Source organism: Dipodomys ordii, unplaced genomic scaffold, assembly GCF_000151885.1.
Source record: "Dipodomys ordii isolate 6190 unplaced genomic scaffold, Dord_2.0 Scaffold39, whole genome shotgun sequence".
Taxonomy (NCBI): Eukaryota; Metazoa; Chordata; class Mammalia; order Rodentia; family Heteromyidae; genus Dipodomys; species Dipodomys ordii.
In genome coordinates, this window is record NW_012267255.1 from 12,866,786 (window position 1) to 12,882,898 (window position 16,113).

The window sequence follows — 16,113 nt, forward strand, 5'->3', positions numbered from 1 at the left end:
GGAGGAGGCTACAATGCTTGATAAGAAATGTACTCATTATCTTGCCCATGTAATTGTAACCCCTCTGTACAGTATTTTCACAATAAAAAGAAAAATAAAACAGTTCCTTAAAAAAAAAAGGAGACAGTTCATAGTGGCTCAAAAAAAGAAATAAGAGGCAGGTACTTAGATTATGGGCCATCATTTGTAACTAAATTGTGGATTTCCTGAGGGGGTTTTTTATATTTAAAGATGGAAAAAATAGATACAAAGCATGAAAGTCTAGTTTACTAACAACTGACAGTTTAAGTTGAGTCCATTCCAAGCCCAGTAGTGAAGTATAATTTGGTCCACTAGAGGGTAGTAGTTTCTGGACACCAATAGGGTTCTTTGCTCTAGTGTGGATTTAATCAGCGTTGATTTTCGCAGCAGCTGTTCCCTGTCAGTGATAAGGCAAGGTGTGGCAGGCAGACGTGGTTAACTTTCACAGTGTGGAAGCTTTCAGATCCTTGCAGCTCGGTCTCTGTGTAAACAGCTAAGAGACCTCATGAGTACCCAGACCTGCTTCCACTCTGCCAAAACTTTTAGTGGGATAATTCAAATTCCTTAGATTAGCAAGCCAGGGAATTACATAATGCTGTAATTATTTCTAGCAGGGAGATACCAGGTCAGAACCTGTTCCTGTGGCTTGCTCTGCCCCCAACAGGGTGCACTAAGCTCTTGGTCTTGGATAGCTAGCTCCACAGGAGCAGGAACTCGGTAGCACGCCCTCTGAGGATGGGTGTGCACTCTGAAGCAAATACACTCCCTTCTTCAGTAGTGCAGAAAATGCTCCCATAATGTAAGAAGATTCAACCACTCTGGCATTAATGCTGTTTATTACCACAAATAAAAACAGCCAATTAGGGCTGGGAAGGTGGCTCAGTGGTAGAGTGCTTGCCTTGCATGCTCGAGGCCCTGGGTTCGATTCCTCAGCACCACATAAGCAAAAAGAAAAAAGCCGGAAGTGGTACTGTGGCTCAAGTGGTAGAGCGCTAGCCTTGAGCTGAAGAGCTGAGGGACAGCGCCCAGGCCCAGAGTTCAGGCCCCACGACTGGACCCCCAAAAAAAAACAAAAACAAAAAACCAGCCAATTAATAGACCACTGATTTGTTCTTAATTTCAACCAAATAGCTTCTCTTCCCTCTCTCCCCCTTCCTAGGAGATATCAACCTTTTGTTTTGCTCATTTTTCCTTAGGATGTGATGTTACTTCCATCAAACTTTTCATGCACAGCCATGCTTGAGTTCTATGGTGCACAGGGATGGGTTGGGAGCACACTAAGCAAATGGTGTCTGAACTGAGTCTTTGCTCATTTGAAGGCTTTTTTGGTGTCTGTGTGGGACCACTTCCAGGTACATGGACCATCTGGATGGTTTTCCTAAATAAGAAGCCAGAGCAGTTGTTTGGCCCAGCTAGGTGCCAAAACCTCTACTTCATCTCCTTTAGGATCCTTTTTTTTTCTATACAGATGACAGCACAAGACTGCTCTGCATCAGAGCGGAAGCCTCAGCCTCCTACAGCAGTGCCTACAGCAGCTAGATGCCAGCCTTGTCCACAAAGCCTTCGCTACAATCCAACCCAAAGAAAAAGAAATCCCCTCTTTTGTTCTTCATCCATAACTCCAACTTACTGCCCCTGGGGAGAGATCTCTCCCTGTAAGGCAGCAACAGTTTGCAATTGTTTTCTTCCTTTCCTGGAAGACTTCAGCCCTGCCATTGCCATGGGACTTGTGATATCTCCCAGCGGGCAGAGGATTGTCACCGGCTTGTGTGCAGAAGTGACAATGGACCAGTGCATTTGCAGGAGTTTAAAGACATGACTTAAAGCTTGAAGCTTGCTGCTGCCTGTTTTTACCAGACTTTTGGTTTTCCTTCTGCCCCAACCCAAGGGGAGACTTCTGGTTGGCTTGGGGTCTTACACCTGAAGATTGTAAGGAGGAGATATGGTGGAAACACATAACCCTCTGGTGTCAGAAAATGAAAAGACACACAAGAGATATAGATGATTTTGTCAAGACATTTTACTTCTGTATAGAAGGGTGATCTGCCACCCCCACCCAGAGCCAGGCAGGTATACCAGGTGCCGTGGTCTTACTTAGTTTTTATCCTAGCCCAAGAGATGATGTCTCTTGTTACTAAGGACTCAAGCCTGCATTTTCTTTATTGGTTACCAGGGTGATAGGGTAACGTATAAGAAAGTTAGAAAACTCCAACTGTCAGTGAAAGGTCCCTATTGGGGGGCAGGAGCTATCTTTTGGAGACAAAAGCACACATTCTCATCTCAGCCAGCTGGCAATGGGGATGGGCCTGGTTGAAGCTGGAGGATGATGAAGTCAGTGGAGAGTTCCCACTCCATTTTTTTTTTTTCGCTCCACTGATAAGAACTCATGCCCTTGGCATGGCTGGTTACAAACACCACAGAAGACAGTTACAACTGTTAAGTCAAGTAGGAAATAATACCAGGAAACAGCAGTACCAGTATAATGGTGGCTGGTTACAAGATGGAGACAGAAAAGATTGCTTCTTCTCATAGCTATATTTACCTGACAGTTACCAAAGTGTGGCCCAAGTGAAAAATGAAGAAAACTTGTGATACGGCAATGAAAGCTTCAAAACTATTCCTTACTACAGCAGAACTGGCCAATGCAAAAACCAAACCATAAATAATAAAGACAAGATGTGACAAATCCGATCGCTTCAATTCCCAGACACCTTTGTTTATATAAAAGTATATTAAATAAATTATCTCCATATATACAAATAGCACCTATATAAATAGAATATCCCCATATATAAAACCTTCTTTAAAATCATATAAATATATACAATGTGAACCATACAACCTTTAAGTACCTTAAATCATAAACTCTGTAGTTTCTTTGTAGTAATAATCTTATAAAAATATAATTAGCTGTTCAAAGTTGATCACCACCACGTCAGTTAAAGTGCTACACTGTGATGTACATCAAAAAAGTGCCCAAAGTAGAAATCTCCTACATCAAATAGGTTCATATAAAAGTCTGACAATTGCTTTCAACTTCCAAAAAGTATTCCTAGGGGAAAACAAACAAACAAACCCCCAAACCTAAACACCATGTCACAATAAGATGGAGACTAGAAAATTCTACCCACTTTCCATTTCATGTTCCCACAGCCTTTGAAGCCAGGTTCTCAAAATGCTTCCTGGGGGGGAAATCCACCCAGGACATCTTCCACGCCTATCTTTTTCACCCGGATGCCTGGATAGCCTACATTCTTCTCGAGTTCGGAACAGACCGTCACAGGCATCATCTGTGCAAAAGCTGCCTTAGTGTTAAATAAGTCAAACTGACAACAACTTCGGAGTGAGCTGTACCGTTGGTTATGTTGCAAAATGACAAACGCTGCTGTCAAGAACAGAATGCCGACTGTAGTGAACAGGTCACAGAAGGAACTTCTGTGAAGCCAGGCCTTCATGCTGTCCCTTCCTCGTTGTGTTTCCGTATATTCTGCTCACTCCCCGGTCCTCGTGGCGGTCCCATACATTCTGCAGTCTCACACATTCAGGGCCCCAGTGCTGAGCAGCAGGTGCAGCCTTGGCCACACTTCCTCTATGCCAAGTTGAGCGGTGAGTTCTCCTTCCCGCTCCTCCCCCGCCTGCCTCTTCTGCACTTGTACAGGGAGACAGACAGGACAACGATCAAGATAACCGCCAGAATGACCACGGCTCCCACGATGAGCATTTCTGCAAAATGAAAGGCACCAAGTCAGCTCCAAGATTGCTGTGGCATGGAGCGGTGAGCAGAATTCAGGACATGACCACCCCATGTTACATCATCCCGGGTTTTATTTTGCGCAATTTGAAATTTCTTTCTTCCACTTTCTACCAAACTTAGATGAGGAAAGAATCTGTCAAAGGCTAGATGTGGAAGAGGAATTGACAATGGCTCAAGCATTAATGGGGACACTTAGTGACATGTGCAGAAGAGAGAAGACCCACGTAGCCCGAGGGAGGCAGAACTGATGGGAGCACATGGTTACATGGCAGCCGTCTGCTGACAGGCCCATAGTACAAGATGAACAGCAGAGATGACCAGGAGGTGTCCCTGGGACCCTGGTAAAGAAGGGACCACAACTGGCAGGTGAGGCAGCTTCCTGAGAGAGGCAGCCTGGCAGACACCCTCCGAGAAGCAGAAGCTCACTGCCTACAAAGGCAGAGGGCGTGGAATTAGAGCAGGACTTCTTGAAAAATTTAATTTTATCCCCCCAATCATCTGTGCTTGAACTTCATCTGGGCCTGGGCACTGTCCCTGAGCTCCTTTTTCTCCAGGCTAGCCCTCTTCTCCCTTAGCCACAACGCCACTTCTGGCATTTTCTGTGATTAACTGGGGAAAAGAGTCTCAAGGACTTTCCTGCCCAGGCTGGCTTTGAACAGTGATCCTCAGATCTCAGCCTCCTGAGTAGCTAGGATTACAGGCGTGAGCCACTGGCTCACCCATAGCTGGCTAAAGTTTTTTATTTTATTCTTGTGTCAATGCTGAGGCTTGAATTCAGGGCCTAACCCTCTTGCTTGGCTTTTCTGCTCAGGGCTAATAAGCCACACTTCCACTTTCAGGTTTTGTTTTTTTTTCTGATTAAATTGGAGATAAGCATCTCCAGAGGCCTCAAACTGTAATCCTCAGTTCTCAGCCTCTCGAGTAGCTAGGATGCTGGGCCAGAGCAGGCGCTTTAGGATGGGAGACTGTGAAGAGTGGGGAAGGCCCAGGCAGGCAGGGCCCAAGGGAGACAGAGGCGTCTGTAAAAGCAACAGCTGGAGAGAGTATTCAAAGGGTGTTGGGATTTTAAAAGCTTCCCTTAACAAGGAGTGTAACAGAGTGTTACTAACACTCTGACTCTTCTTGTTCCCCGGAAAGTACTCTGAGCACTTTGCTGGAAAGCCTGGAGGGCCACGCACAGGCCTCCTGCCTGGGGCCCAGGTGCGGAAGGTCAGGGCTGCGGTCTGGGTACGCATGCGCACACCGACCCTGGCCACAGACCACCATGTCACACACTGCAGCTGCTTCAGAAACCACTTGCCAGGGGCAGAACACAGGTAGGGAAAGATGCCAGGCTTGATGCCAAATCCTAAACATCATCCGCATCCCCAGCACTCCACGGGGAGACTGGCATGTGGCAGCTGTCCTAGAAATGCACGATCATGACTCCATTCTGAAGAGAACCCCAAACAAACTTTACCGTTCCTAAGGCAGCTGCTCCCTGAGTGCTTAAACAAAACCAAGACATCATCCGCCCGGCAATGGGTCCCCCAGCCTGTCCAGGAGCTGATGACGGGCAGAGCCACTGACCTCTGAACACACCCTTCTCCGGGCTGGTACACTCAAAGATGCTTTCTGGACTCTTCGGGTTGACTTTTCGGGACAGAATCACAGCTTGCACAGTGAAACAGTAGCCTTTTCCTTTATCCACATCAACCAGAAACTCATTAGTGTTTGTCTTGGCTGTTTTCTATGAAAAAAAGATAAAGAATTCTGAATCCAGCCTTCAGTTCTTTCTATTAAACTGCTGTCGAAGCAGCCAAGTGGGGTGTCCGCAGAGCTCTGTGCAGAGCACAAGCCACTCGGCTAGACAGCTGGCCACAGAATTGTCATGGACCGGTGGCTGAGGCAGACGGAGTCCAGTGTGCACATATTTAGCCTCCTGAAGACATCTCTTCAGGACAGGGAAGGTGGGAAGTTCCAATAATTGAACAGACATTCAGTTTGAGGGCTGGGGCCATAGTTTAGTGGTGGAGAACTTGTCTAGCATGCAAGATCTTGAGCAACCATCTCCAGCATCTCTCTCTCTCTCTCAAACACACACACACACACACACACACACACACACACACACACACACACACATACACTTTCTAGCATATCATACACACACAAACATACACACACACCACATACACACACACATATTTTATTTTATTTTTGTGCCAGTCTTGGGGCTTGAACTTAGGGCCTAGGCACTTTCCTTAAGCTTCTTTTGCTCTAGACTAGCACTCTACCATTTGAGCCACAGCACCATTTCCACTTTTTTCTGAGTACTTTATTGGAGATAAAAGTCTCACAGACTCTCCTGCTTAGGCTGGCTTTGGACTGTGATCCTCAGATCTCAGCCTCTGGAATAGGTACGATTACAGGCACAGTAAGCTTTATTTTTAAGAATTAAAGGAAAGTAAAATTTGCCTTAGGGATTCTTAAGAGAGATCTTAAGATCTGTGAGAGGTGATAGGACAAAGATAACTTAGTCCAGGCTGGAGCTGAGGCTCAGGGCCCAAAGTCGCAGGCAGCTGAAAGTCAAAGGCACAGCCAGGACCTGGTGTCTCCCCTCCCGGTCCCCCACTGCTCCCAGCCTCGAAGCCACCCCTGTACAGCCAGAGTTGAATTGGGGGAAAAGTGGGCTGCAGAAATTAGAATTTACCAATTAAAACAAGGCATTAAAAGAAAAACAGCAGAAAAAAAGTTCTCACCTTTCCCGTACTTGAAGCTCTCCAATAATAAAGCGTATAACTTAAGTTTTTGCCAAAAACATCATGTAGACTTAGGAACGTGCCGTTGCTTCTGACTAGCGTGCGTGTGTCTTCCACTGTCACGTTCAGTTTTGTCCCAACTTGCTCAAAACTCTGTATTGTTGGCTGCCCGAGTTTTGCTGAAATGTAGAAAAAGAGCTTGGGTGGAATCGAAGAATTCTTTGCAGAGTAAACCTCACTGAGTTATCACAGTGAACAATATCACCTCTTATATAAAATACCTGCATAGATTCCACTGGGGGGCCGGTGTGGTGCTGCTGCTCTAGGGGCCCACAGTGATCCTAAGACAGTTACCAGCAGTGCCAGCCAAAGGGAGGAAAATGGAGGTACATAAGCATGGGAAGGAGGCTATACATAGGAGGATCAAAGTCTGAAGCTGGCCTCAGGCAAATAGTGATACTTTATCTGAAAAAGAACTTGAAAGCTAAAAGGGTCGAAGGTGTGGCTCTAATGTAAGTACAGTACGTGGCTGGCAAGCTCAAAGCTCTGAATTCAAACCCCAGTACTGAGAAAAAGAAACCAGGCAGAAAGAAAGCAAGGGGAAAACAATAAAGTTAAATTTAATACTCTAGTGCACCTCGAATATCATAATTTTGGCAGGTAATCCACAGATATTTACATTTTTTTAAGATTTAGTCCATATTTTACACTTATAGCATTCACTGTATTTAAGTTCTATGGACTATGTGGTTATGACTCCTAGTCTAAACCAGCATGGTTGTGCAAGATTCCTTGTTTAGGTACAATACACCATTTCCTGGGCTGTGTAAAAGCCCAGGAAATGTCCAGGATGTATCAAAGGCTCAGTTTTAGCTGCTTGGTTTCAGCAAAAGTTTAATCATCTCCTGCACTTTGGTTGAATGATGGAAAAAAAACACCCCAGTCATTAAATAGTCATTCTAGGTCAGCCCCTGCATGAAGTATATGTATGAGGGTGTTTACACAAAATCCACAGAAAATACTGTCGTGAACCAATACAGGATTTGAGTTGAATTACAAAAACTCGAGAACTGCAAAAGGAAACCACGAGGATGTCCTCAGCCAGAGGAGAATGCTCATCACGATCCTTCTGTTGCTGGCATTGACTCGAGCCCAATGCCATCGACACACAAGAATCAAGGAGTTTGAAGACAGAGTCTTGTCCATGGGGATGCTGGGAGAAAGGCAGCTATTGCGTAATTACACAGTAGGGAAGATGCCTGAAGGAAAAGGTTGGTGGACTGTCTCTCACTCATCTTGTCACCATCATGACCTGGAGAACTTGTCCTCTGCCACAGGGTGGTCAGAGCGACACCTAGCAAAACCAGGGGTATAATTCCTTCACTCCGGCCAGCAGGCCTCAGAAGAGAAGCTGGTTTTTGTTTATTTACGGTCATTCTGGGTTTTGAACTCAGGCACTCCTATTTACCAGGCAGGTGCTCTACCACTTGAGCCATTCCCCCAGCTTTTTGGATTTCATTTGTTTTCAGGTGGGCCTTGCTAACTTTTACCTGGGCAGGCCTTAGATGGGAGATTCTTCTACTTCCCTATCTGAGGAACTGGGGCCACAGGAACATACTACCATGCTCTTTTTGTCTAGGCTGTTCTTAAACCTTGATCCCCCTGTCTCTACCTCTTTAGTAGCTGTGACTACAAGTATGTACCATCATGACCAGCCCATAGGTGTTGTTAATATGATGCAAGTGTTTGTAAAATATCTAGTTTCGAACCATAGTAGTGACCCTCCCCCAAAATGGAAGCTCCCTATTTGGTAGGAGATGTGATTAGATCCTTTGGCAACTCACAAGGGCAAAGGTGAAGAGGAAAGCTTCCTCTACTTTCTTCTCTTTTTATTTTTTTGCCAGTCCTGGAGCTTGAAACTCAGGCCTGGACACTGTCCCTGAGCTGCTCTGTGCTCAAGACTAATGAGTCACAGCGCCACTTCCAGCTTTTCCTTTTTATGTGGTACTGAAGAATTGAACCCAGGGCTTCATGTATGCTAGGCAAGCACTCTACCACTGAGCCACCTTCCTAGCCCCACACCCTCTACTTTCCAAACCAGCATGCAGGAGGAGAGTTGAGAGCTGGCAGGCGCTGGCATGCAATGGGACTCAGATACAACGTAGTAAAAAGCCTCACTGTAGGCTCATGGGCTTTCCCACGCGTTCATGCCCATTGGGGAAAACCCTGAACTGGGATTCCTGAGAGGACCAAGACTTCAGGATGTGATGTATCCTGACGGAATATCCGCAGGAAAAGCCCAAACCTCAGCCTTGGTGGTTCCACAGCTCCACCCCTTGTCATGCAACTACATATTCAGCTGAGTAAGGACAGAGGGGCAGACCAGAGGAGAAAAAGTGACTGGGTGACCCTATTGTCATGTTGTCATGAACTGAATGCTCGCATTCTATGACCCTCCTGCCACAGCTGCAGGGAGGGAGGAGGGCTGTGGCTCTGCCAAGTTCTGAGAGGGAAAGGGGGGGAGAGGGAGGAGAGAGGAGAGACACAGAGAGAGAGAGAGAGAGAGAGAGAGAGAGAGAAGAGAGAGGGGGAGGTGTTTATGCATATGCATACATATACACATACATTAATAAATACTTACAAAGTATATTATAAAGAATCTACTTTTAAATTGAGTGGCCATGGAGAGGGGTCACAAGCCACAAGGACATTCAGAAGCTTAAAACAAGAAGGAAGGTATTAGCTGGGTACCAATGGCTCATACCTGTAATCCTAGCTACTCAGGAGACTGAGATCTGAGGATTGAGGTTCAAAGCCAGCCCAAGCAGGAAAGTCTGTGAGACTCTTATCTCCGATAAACCAACAGAAAACTGGAAGTGGTGCTATGGCTCAGTGGTAGAGCGCTCACCTTGAGCTGAAGAGTTTAAACCTCAAGACCAAGCAAAAAAAAAAAAAAAGGAAGGTATTACAACCCGAGTTACTTACTGTCCAGGTAAGGTATGAATTTCGGGGAGTTTGCCGAGGGAGGTTCTCCAACAAAATCTGTATGATGTAAGTTCCCAGGCAGGTGAGACAGGACCCGGGCCTCGTACGTCTGGTATATGTCCTGCACAATCTCGTCAGTAATGTCACACTCTGTGCTCGTTGTGGAGAAGCATTTGTTTTTCCAGTCTCCAAATCCAGAGCTAGAGAAAGGAAGGAAGAAAAAGAAATGGAATGGAGTGGTGTGTTTCTCACAGGACACGTGGCTCCCAGCATGCTCCCCTACCCACCCTGGGGAGTTAGAGCCACGACGCAACCCCCTGCTGGCTCGGTCCTTATCCCTGGTCTTAAAAATGCAATTGGGTGACTTGATCAAACACACACACACACACACACACACACACACACACACACACACAGCTGGACTTGGGGCCAGACATCAGTTTGACTCCTAGGTTTGCGCTTTTATTAAATATCACCCTCAAAATGGAGGTGCTTGTCAAGATTATTGGAAGAAAGCAGTTTTCTATCAAGCCCCAATTATTTATTACAGTCTGCATATTAATAGTATTGTATTAGTTAAATTTGGTCCATCACATTCTATAGGTGAGTAGGTAGTAATAAAGTCTACCAAATACCATAGTCTATGTATAATTATATTCTATCATGATCATTATTGACATGGTTATTAATCATTTATTAACTCTTCTGGTATAATACCAGACCCTTTATACACCTTACTTCATTTGATATAATTCTTCCAAGAAGATACCATATATATATAACTTATAATTTCAAATATATAAACTTATCATACATAAAAGGATATAAACATACAAATTTATAATATATAATTATATTACATATAATTTATTTTTTTCATATGTGCAGACATGGAAGCTCAGAGACACTAAGTAACTTCCAAGGTCACCTAGCTGAGCAGTGGCAGACCTGGGTCAGTTTGCTTTACTATACAGCATGCTAACTGTGAACAGTGAATGATTTGAGAATAAAGTTACAGGTAGTTCTCATCTAACAAATTCAGAGGCTATCATGCTTCCTTTTCTCTCTTATTTTGCTTTTTTTTTTTTTGGCAATCTGGAGTTTAAATCCAGGGCCTTGCTCTTGCTCGGGAGGTACTCTACTACTGAAGTCACATCCCCACAATCTGGAGTTTAAATCCAGGCCTTGCTCTTGCTCGGGAGGTACTCTACTACTGAAGTCACATCCCCAGCAATCTGGAGTTTAAATCCAGGCCTTGCTCTTGCTCGGGAGGTACTCTACTACTGAAGTCACATTCCCAGCAATTTTTTTTTTCTTTAGTAGTTTAGAGGCTGGTCATGGACTTTGATCCTCCTGCTACGTCTCTTGCATGTCTAGGATTACAACTAGCTGTAAAACACCAGGTCTAGACCATGCCTTCCTTTTGTAAAACACCACCAAAGAGGAAACGAACAACAAATAAACAACTCTTGAAAATGAAATTCTTCTAAAGGACCCAAACAATCACAGGTCAAGTATTTCTGTCCCTTCATGAGCATTTTTCCCTCCCACACTCACAGCGTGGCAGAAGTCACTACTCGGCCCTTCTACACAGGCCTGTAGGAATTCCCCCATATTCAAGGCAGATGCCACCTCTTTTCTCCAGGCCTCTGCAGCTCACCATGCCTGGCACTGATCTTGTTCCCTGTCTGTCCCCTGCGGGCCCTGGCACTGCCCCTCACCCCTGACATTGAAGAACTTTGTGATTTATTTTGTAGTCGTGGTCCCGACTCGGGCTTCCTCATTGCCTGGCAGCTGGGTCTGCCTTTAGGGTTTGCCTGTGTGTGAGGTGGTACCTTTACAGGTAGACTTAAAACACTGTGCTCACCACATAGCTCTAACTGCTAACACCACACCCAAGAGCCATAAATAAATGTGGCTCTGAAACGCTGACATAAGGAACCAGCCTGAAAGAATCTGATACGTTTATTCTTCATCCTAAAACCTGCAGATTAGCATTGGAATATTTTGGCTTGTTTTATATTTTGTCTGTGATAAGCAGAGAGGCTGTTTGGGTCCAGAATAACCCAAAATGCACTCTCATTCTGTTTCTTCCATGTTAAGAAGCGAAGGGGAATGTAATGGGCAAGCAGGACTTGGCCAGCTGGGCTTAGGCAAGGACGCAGTCGGGAGCATGTGGCTCTGGTGCCTCGACCTCACAAGCAGGGCCAGGCACTCCATGGCAAAATGTAGCCCAAGACCCCACGTCACCTTGAGCCTGTGCCAACAGGTTATGAAGGGCAAGTCTCCTGTGAGATCCTCTGGATATTGCAGAACCACAAATCCAACAAGTAACTAAAACAGTCCAACAGAACAGAGATGGCCATGAATGTAGCATGGAGGCTCCTTTCTGGAAGCCTTTGAAATTTCACTTTAGAATTCAGAACGTCTCCATAGGGGTCACTCAGACCAAAGACACCGGCACTTCCCCAACACCCACTAAGATCAGCTTCCCAAGGGGTTGGGTGGGGGGGGGAGGTAGGGTCAGTAAGTACTGCTCTTGGCCAGGCCAATGGCAGGAGACAAGATCTGGCTTGGGAGAGTAGATAAGCTATTTCCTTGAGGGAGGGAAACCTCGAGGGATGGAGGCCCTCTGGGAGAGGGGGTGGGCAAAGATTCCTTTCTTCCCAGCTTGGAGCCCCTGGACTAGCAGAGCTCCCTGAGAAGTGATAGAGCAGGACACAGAGTCCCAGGCCTGCAGGGCTTTCGCTACCAGTAAGAGTTGGCATAAATCCCTCTTTTCTTAAGAGTATCACTGTCCTCATCTTAAAAAAGTGTCTGTGAGGAGCCTCCACTGGGGAGTACAAGGTGAATCTCAGCTGTGATTATATACTCCTAGGCCTGACCAGCTTGAGCCCAGCTGGCTGGGCGCTGGGGATCTGCGTTCACTTCTCCAAGCTGTGCCCTCCACTCTCATGTTTGCAAATCAGAAGTGTGCTTAAAAAATGAGCATCTTAAATTCAAGCTCAAGAACTTGCAGTTAATAAAGGCCTCCATGTCATAGATATGAATCGTAAGTACACTTCTAGGTGTTTCTTCACATACTTAGTCCTTTCCAAAATGTAATTTCACTGTCTTAAGGTAAACTTCAGGGTTGTAACAGAGAAATTTCATGACTAATTCTTAACTAGTAAGAATGTGATCTGACAAGTCTGACCATAATTGTAGTCATTATTTTGGGCTATAAAATTCCTTTCTCTCTCTCTCTTTCTTCTTTTTCTTCTTCTTCTTTTTTTTTTTTGTGGGTCGTGGGGCTTGAACTCTGGGCCTGGGCGCTGTCCCTGCACTCTTCAGCTCAAGGTGAGCACTCTACTGCTTGAGCTACCACGTCACTTCCAGCTTTCTACTGGTTTATTGGAGATAGGAGTCTCACAGTCTTTCCTCCTCGGGCTGGCTTTGAACCATGATCCTCAGATTTCAGCCTCCTGAGTAGCTAGGATTATAGGCGTGAGCCACCAGCTCCCAGTGTACTCTCTCTCTCTCTCTCTCTCTCTCTCATACACACACACACACACACATGCACACACATATACTCTCACTCTCTATACATGCATACGTACATATCTATACATGGACACACATATACAAGTTCTCTTCTGTGTGTGTTTGGCAATTGACATGGAGTTCATTTTGAAAAGCAAGACTATCCACACACCTAGGAGTTGCAATCCTAATGCTATAAAAACACAAGTAGAACAACAAAACATAAAGGCAAACATTACTGCCAGGGACACTTTGTATCTTTATACCATTACTGTTAAAATAATTTCCACACTAGCTATCCTCTATTTCTTAAGATTTCAACCGAGACTCCTTAAACACCTCAGAAGCCCCAAATTTGCCAGCGGTGAAAACCATCATGGAAAACATATGCCTCATCCTGGACACTAAGGTCCACTATGCTGAATTACCTGCTTCTGCGGAGAGCTGTCAATCAGCAGTGAGGCTTTGAAAGGGCCAGGCAGCCCGAGACAGTTGTGGGCACAGACAACGCCTCCTTTTCTGTGCCTTACTGACTCAGAAATTTGGCCTTCTCCAAGATGATGTATGCAACCAAGTTTTGATTCACAGAGTCCAGAGATTAATGAATCAAACACCGCTTCAAGGTAGCACATGCCTCCCCTTCTGTTACATGTGGCTCACAGACTAGACAGTTAATAGCCACAGAAGAACACCTATGCTGATCTTTGCACAGAGCCTACAGAACATTAGAAAAGCCCACGCTCACCTCTCCACACCTTATGGTCCACTTATCAATCTTCCTATCACTTCCAAAAAACGTTTTAAAGTCCAGAAATGTTACTAGCTTGATAGAATATAACACAGGCCAGCAGATCACCATGAATTCCCTTCTCTTTATCACCTGCTACACAACCTGTTCTAATAAACACCTTTGATGACATCTATTCAGCCCAGAAGAGGAATGTCAAAAACCTTAATATTCTCTTTCCCCCTTGGGTTTGTCTTTTGGGACCTAGCTTACCTTATCTGAACGGTGTACACATGATTGATGGGTTTGGGTTCCCACTCCAAAATTGTCTTGAAATTAGTTGATTTCCAAGTTAAATTATAGGCTCTATCAGGAGTGCCTTGGGACACAGAGAAACAGCTATTATTAACACGCACCTCCCACTCCATGATCTTGTGCTGCCTGTATAAAAACACTTCCCTGGCCTCCACCACCATCCACTTCACATTTTTTTTTCCAATCACAATAACTTTGCTACTAAGTTATCAAGAAGGACAGAAAAAGAAATCTTCCAATAGGTTCTGGACCCAGATTTCCATCGTATCATCAAACCCTGTTACACCTTGGCCTGCGTGCACCCCAAGAGCCCTTCTTGTGGCAGGGGGCTGGCTCTGGCAGCTTGGCACTGGAGGATTTAGGCTCAACCCCCAGGGCCAGGCCCCAGGACTTAGGAAAAGGGCAGATCTCACATGTTGTGAGCAAGTTAGGAATGCTTACAAACAAAAATACAACCCTCTTGAGCTTTTCCACTTTTACCTAGAAGAATCTCAGTCCTCAAATACCACTGGGCACAGGGCAGACCCGGGGCGCGTGGGGCGCAGAATTTGGCGAGGGTGGCTTTATAATTAGGGTCTCTCGCGCCCAGCACTCAGGTGTTCCCCAGTCTCCGCTTAGTCCAGGTCGGTCCACCCACAACCCGATCGCTTCTATCCACACCCGGAGCCACGGGCCGCCCACGGCACGCTAGGCACGACCCCTGCCCCGGGCTCGCCGGTCACTGGCAAGTTCTTCCCCCAGCTCGCTCCGGAGCCAGGGATCCTTTTATGCACGCGCCCCGGGCGCCCGGGGCCAACACCTCTGGGGCCACGGGGTCTGGGACACGAGCGACCGCCCCCAAACCCCGACCCTTTCCACCAAGGCTGGGTGAAGGGCGCGGGAGAGGGGGGGTCCCTCGGAGAAACAGGGCGGCCCGCTGTCCCCCCGGAGCGCCCCGAGTCTCCAGGGCTGGTGTCACTCACCCGCAGCTCCAGCCACCTGGGCGAGGACCCAGCCAAGCAGCAGCGTCCGCGGGGCGGCGATCTCGGAGTGCGGGAGCCGGGGCCGGGCGGAGACCTCCATGTCCCGGGGCTGGCGGCGAGGTCCAGTGGGTTTCGCGGCGGGCGCGGGCGCCTGGGGCAATCAGAGAAGACGCGGGCGTGCGGGCGGCCCCCGATTGTGCCCGAGCCCGCGCGCGGGGCGCGTTATGAAGGGCCAGAGGACGCCCGCGCCTCCGGGCCCCGCACCGCCCCCCCCCCAGGAGCTCCTCCCGCCTCCCCGGGGCTCCGCCCCCTCCCGTCCCGGAGCCCCGCCCCGGCGGCTCTTCCCACCCCCATCCCCACCCCCCGCCCGCCTCCTCCCTCGCCTCCCGGTCCCAGGCCCTCTCCTCCCCCGCCAGGAAACCCCGGGACCCCCGCAGAGCTGACTCCCGCGTGGTTCCCCGTGCGGGCGGGCCAGGTGTTGGGGGAGCCGGACGCCCCCGCCGCCGCCGGTCCCCCCACGGTGCCCGCAGGTCTACGGGAAGGAGAAGGCGCGTGGGAGGCCCGGGCTCGGGACCCGCCGCGTGGCCACCAGGAGGCAGCGCTGGCCTGGCCGGCGGGGACGCGGCCAGCGGGGATGTGGTCTGGAGTTGGGGGCTCTGGGCAGCGGAGGACGCCTCTGCCTCTGCCCACGTCACGGTGGACAGGGTAGATGGGCAAGTTACCTGCCCCCCACCCCAGCCCCTACCCGGCCCACTCCGGGGCGCAGGTGCCCGCCCTTCGTCTCAGATCCACACGTGAGACCACAGCACAAGCGCATGCAGAGGCGTCTGGTCTGACCGAGCGAAAGTCAAGAAGCTGGGACAATGCTGGGAGCCTGGTGCCTCACGTCTGAACGCTGAGAATCGAGGTTTGAAGCCAGCCCGGCAAGAAAGCCCAGGACACTCTTATCTCCAGTGAACCAGCAAAAAAGCCAGAGGGGAGCTGTGTGCCTCAAGTGGTAGAGCAGCACCAACCTTGAACGAGAAAACGAAGGGACAGAGCCGTGAGTTCAAGACCCAACACACACACACACACACACACACACAC

General features: G+C 47.7%; 1 protein-coding gene across 1 annotated transcript; it reads right to left on the minus strand.

Annotated features, from left to right (window-relative positions):
* Positions 1–2,041: 2,041 nt before the first annotated feature.
* On the minus strand, positions 2,042–15,196 carry F3 (coagulation factor III (thromboplastin, tissue factor)). Its single transcript, XM_013018248.1, has 6 exons — positions 15,028–15,196; positions 14,024–14,129; positions 9,502–9,701; positions 6,517–6,695; positions 5,345–5,504; positions 2,042–3,744 (listed from the first exon to the last, which is right to left on the minus strand). Exons 1-6 carry the CDS (start codon positions 15,125–15,127, stop codon positions 3,611–3,613), a joined length of 879 nt encoding a protein of 292 aa, XP_012873702.1. The 5' UTR covers positions 15,128–15,196; the 3' UTR covers positions 2,042–3,610.
* Between the last annotated feature and the right edge of the window lie 917 nt (positions 15,197–16,113).

Bases quoted from the DNA above. Each gene is read 5' to 3' on its own strand.
- F3 (XM_013018248.1), bottom strand. From the start codon at position 15,127: ATGGAGGTCTCCGCCCGGCCCCGGCTCCCGCACTCCGAGATCGCCGCC. The intron at 5,505-6,516 runs GTGAGAACTTTT...TTTTTTTCATAG, and splicing joins GAGCTTCAAGTACGGGAAAG to AAAACAGCCAAGACAAACAC. The intron at 3,745-5,344 runs GTCAGTGGCTCT...TTCATTTTGCAG, and splicing joins GGAGAAGGGTGTGTTCAGAG to AAATGCTCATCGTGGGAGCC.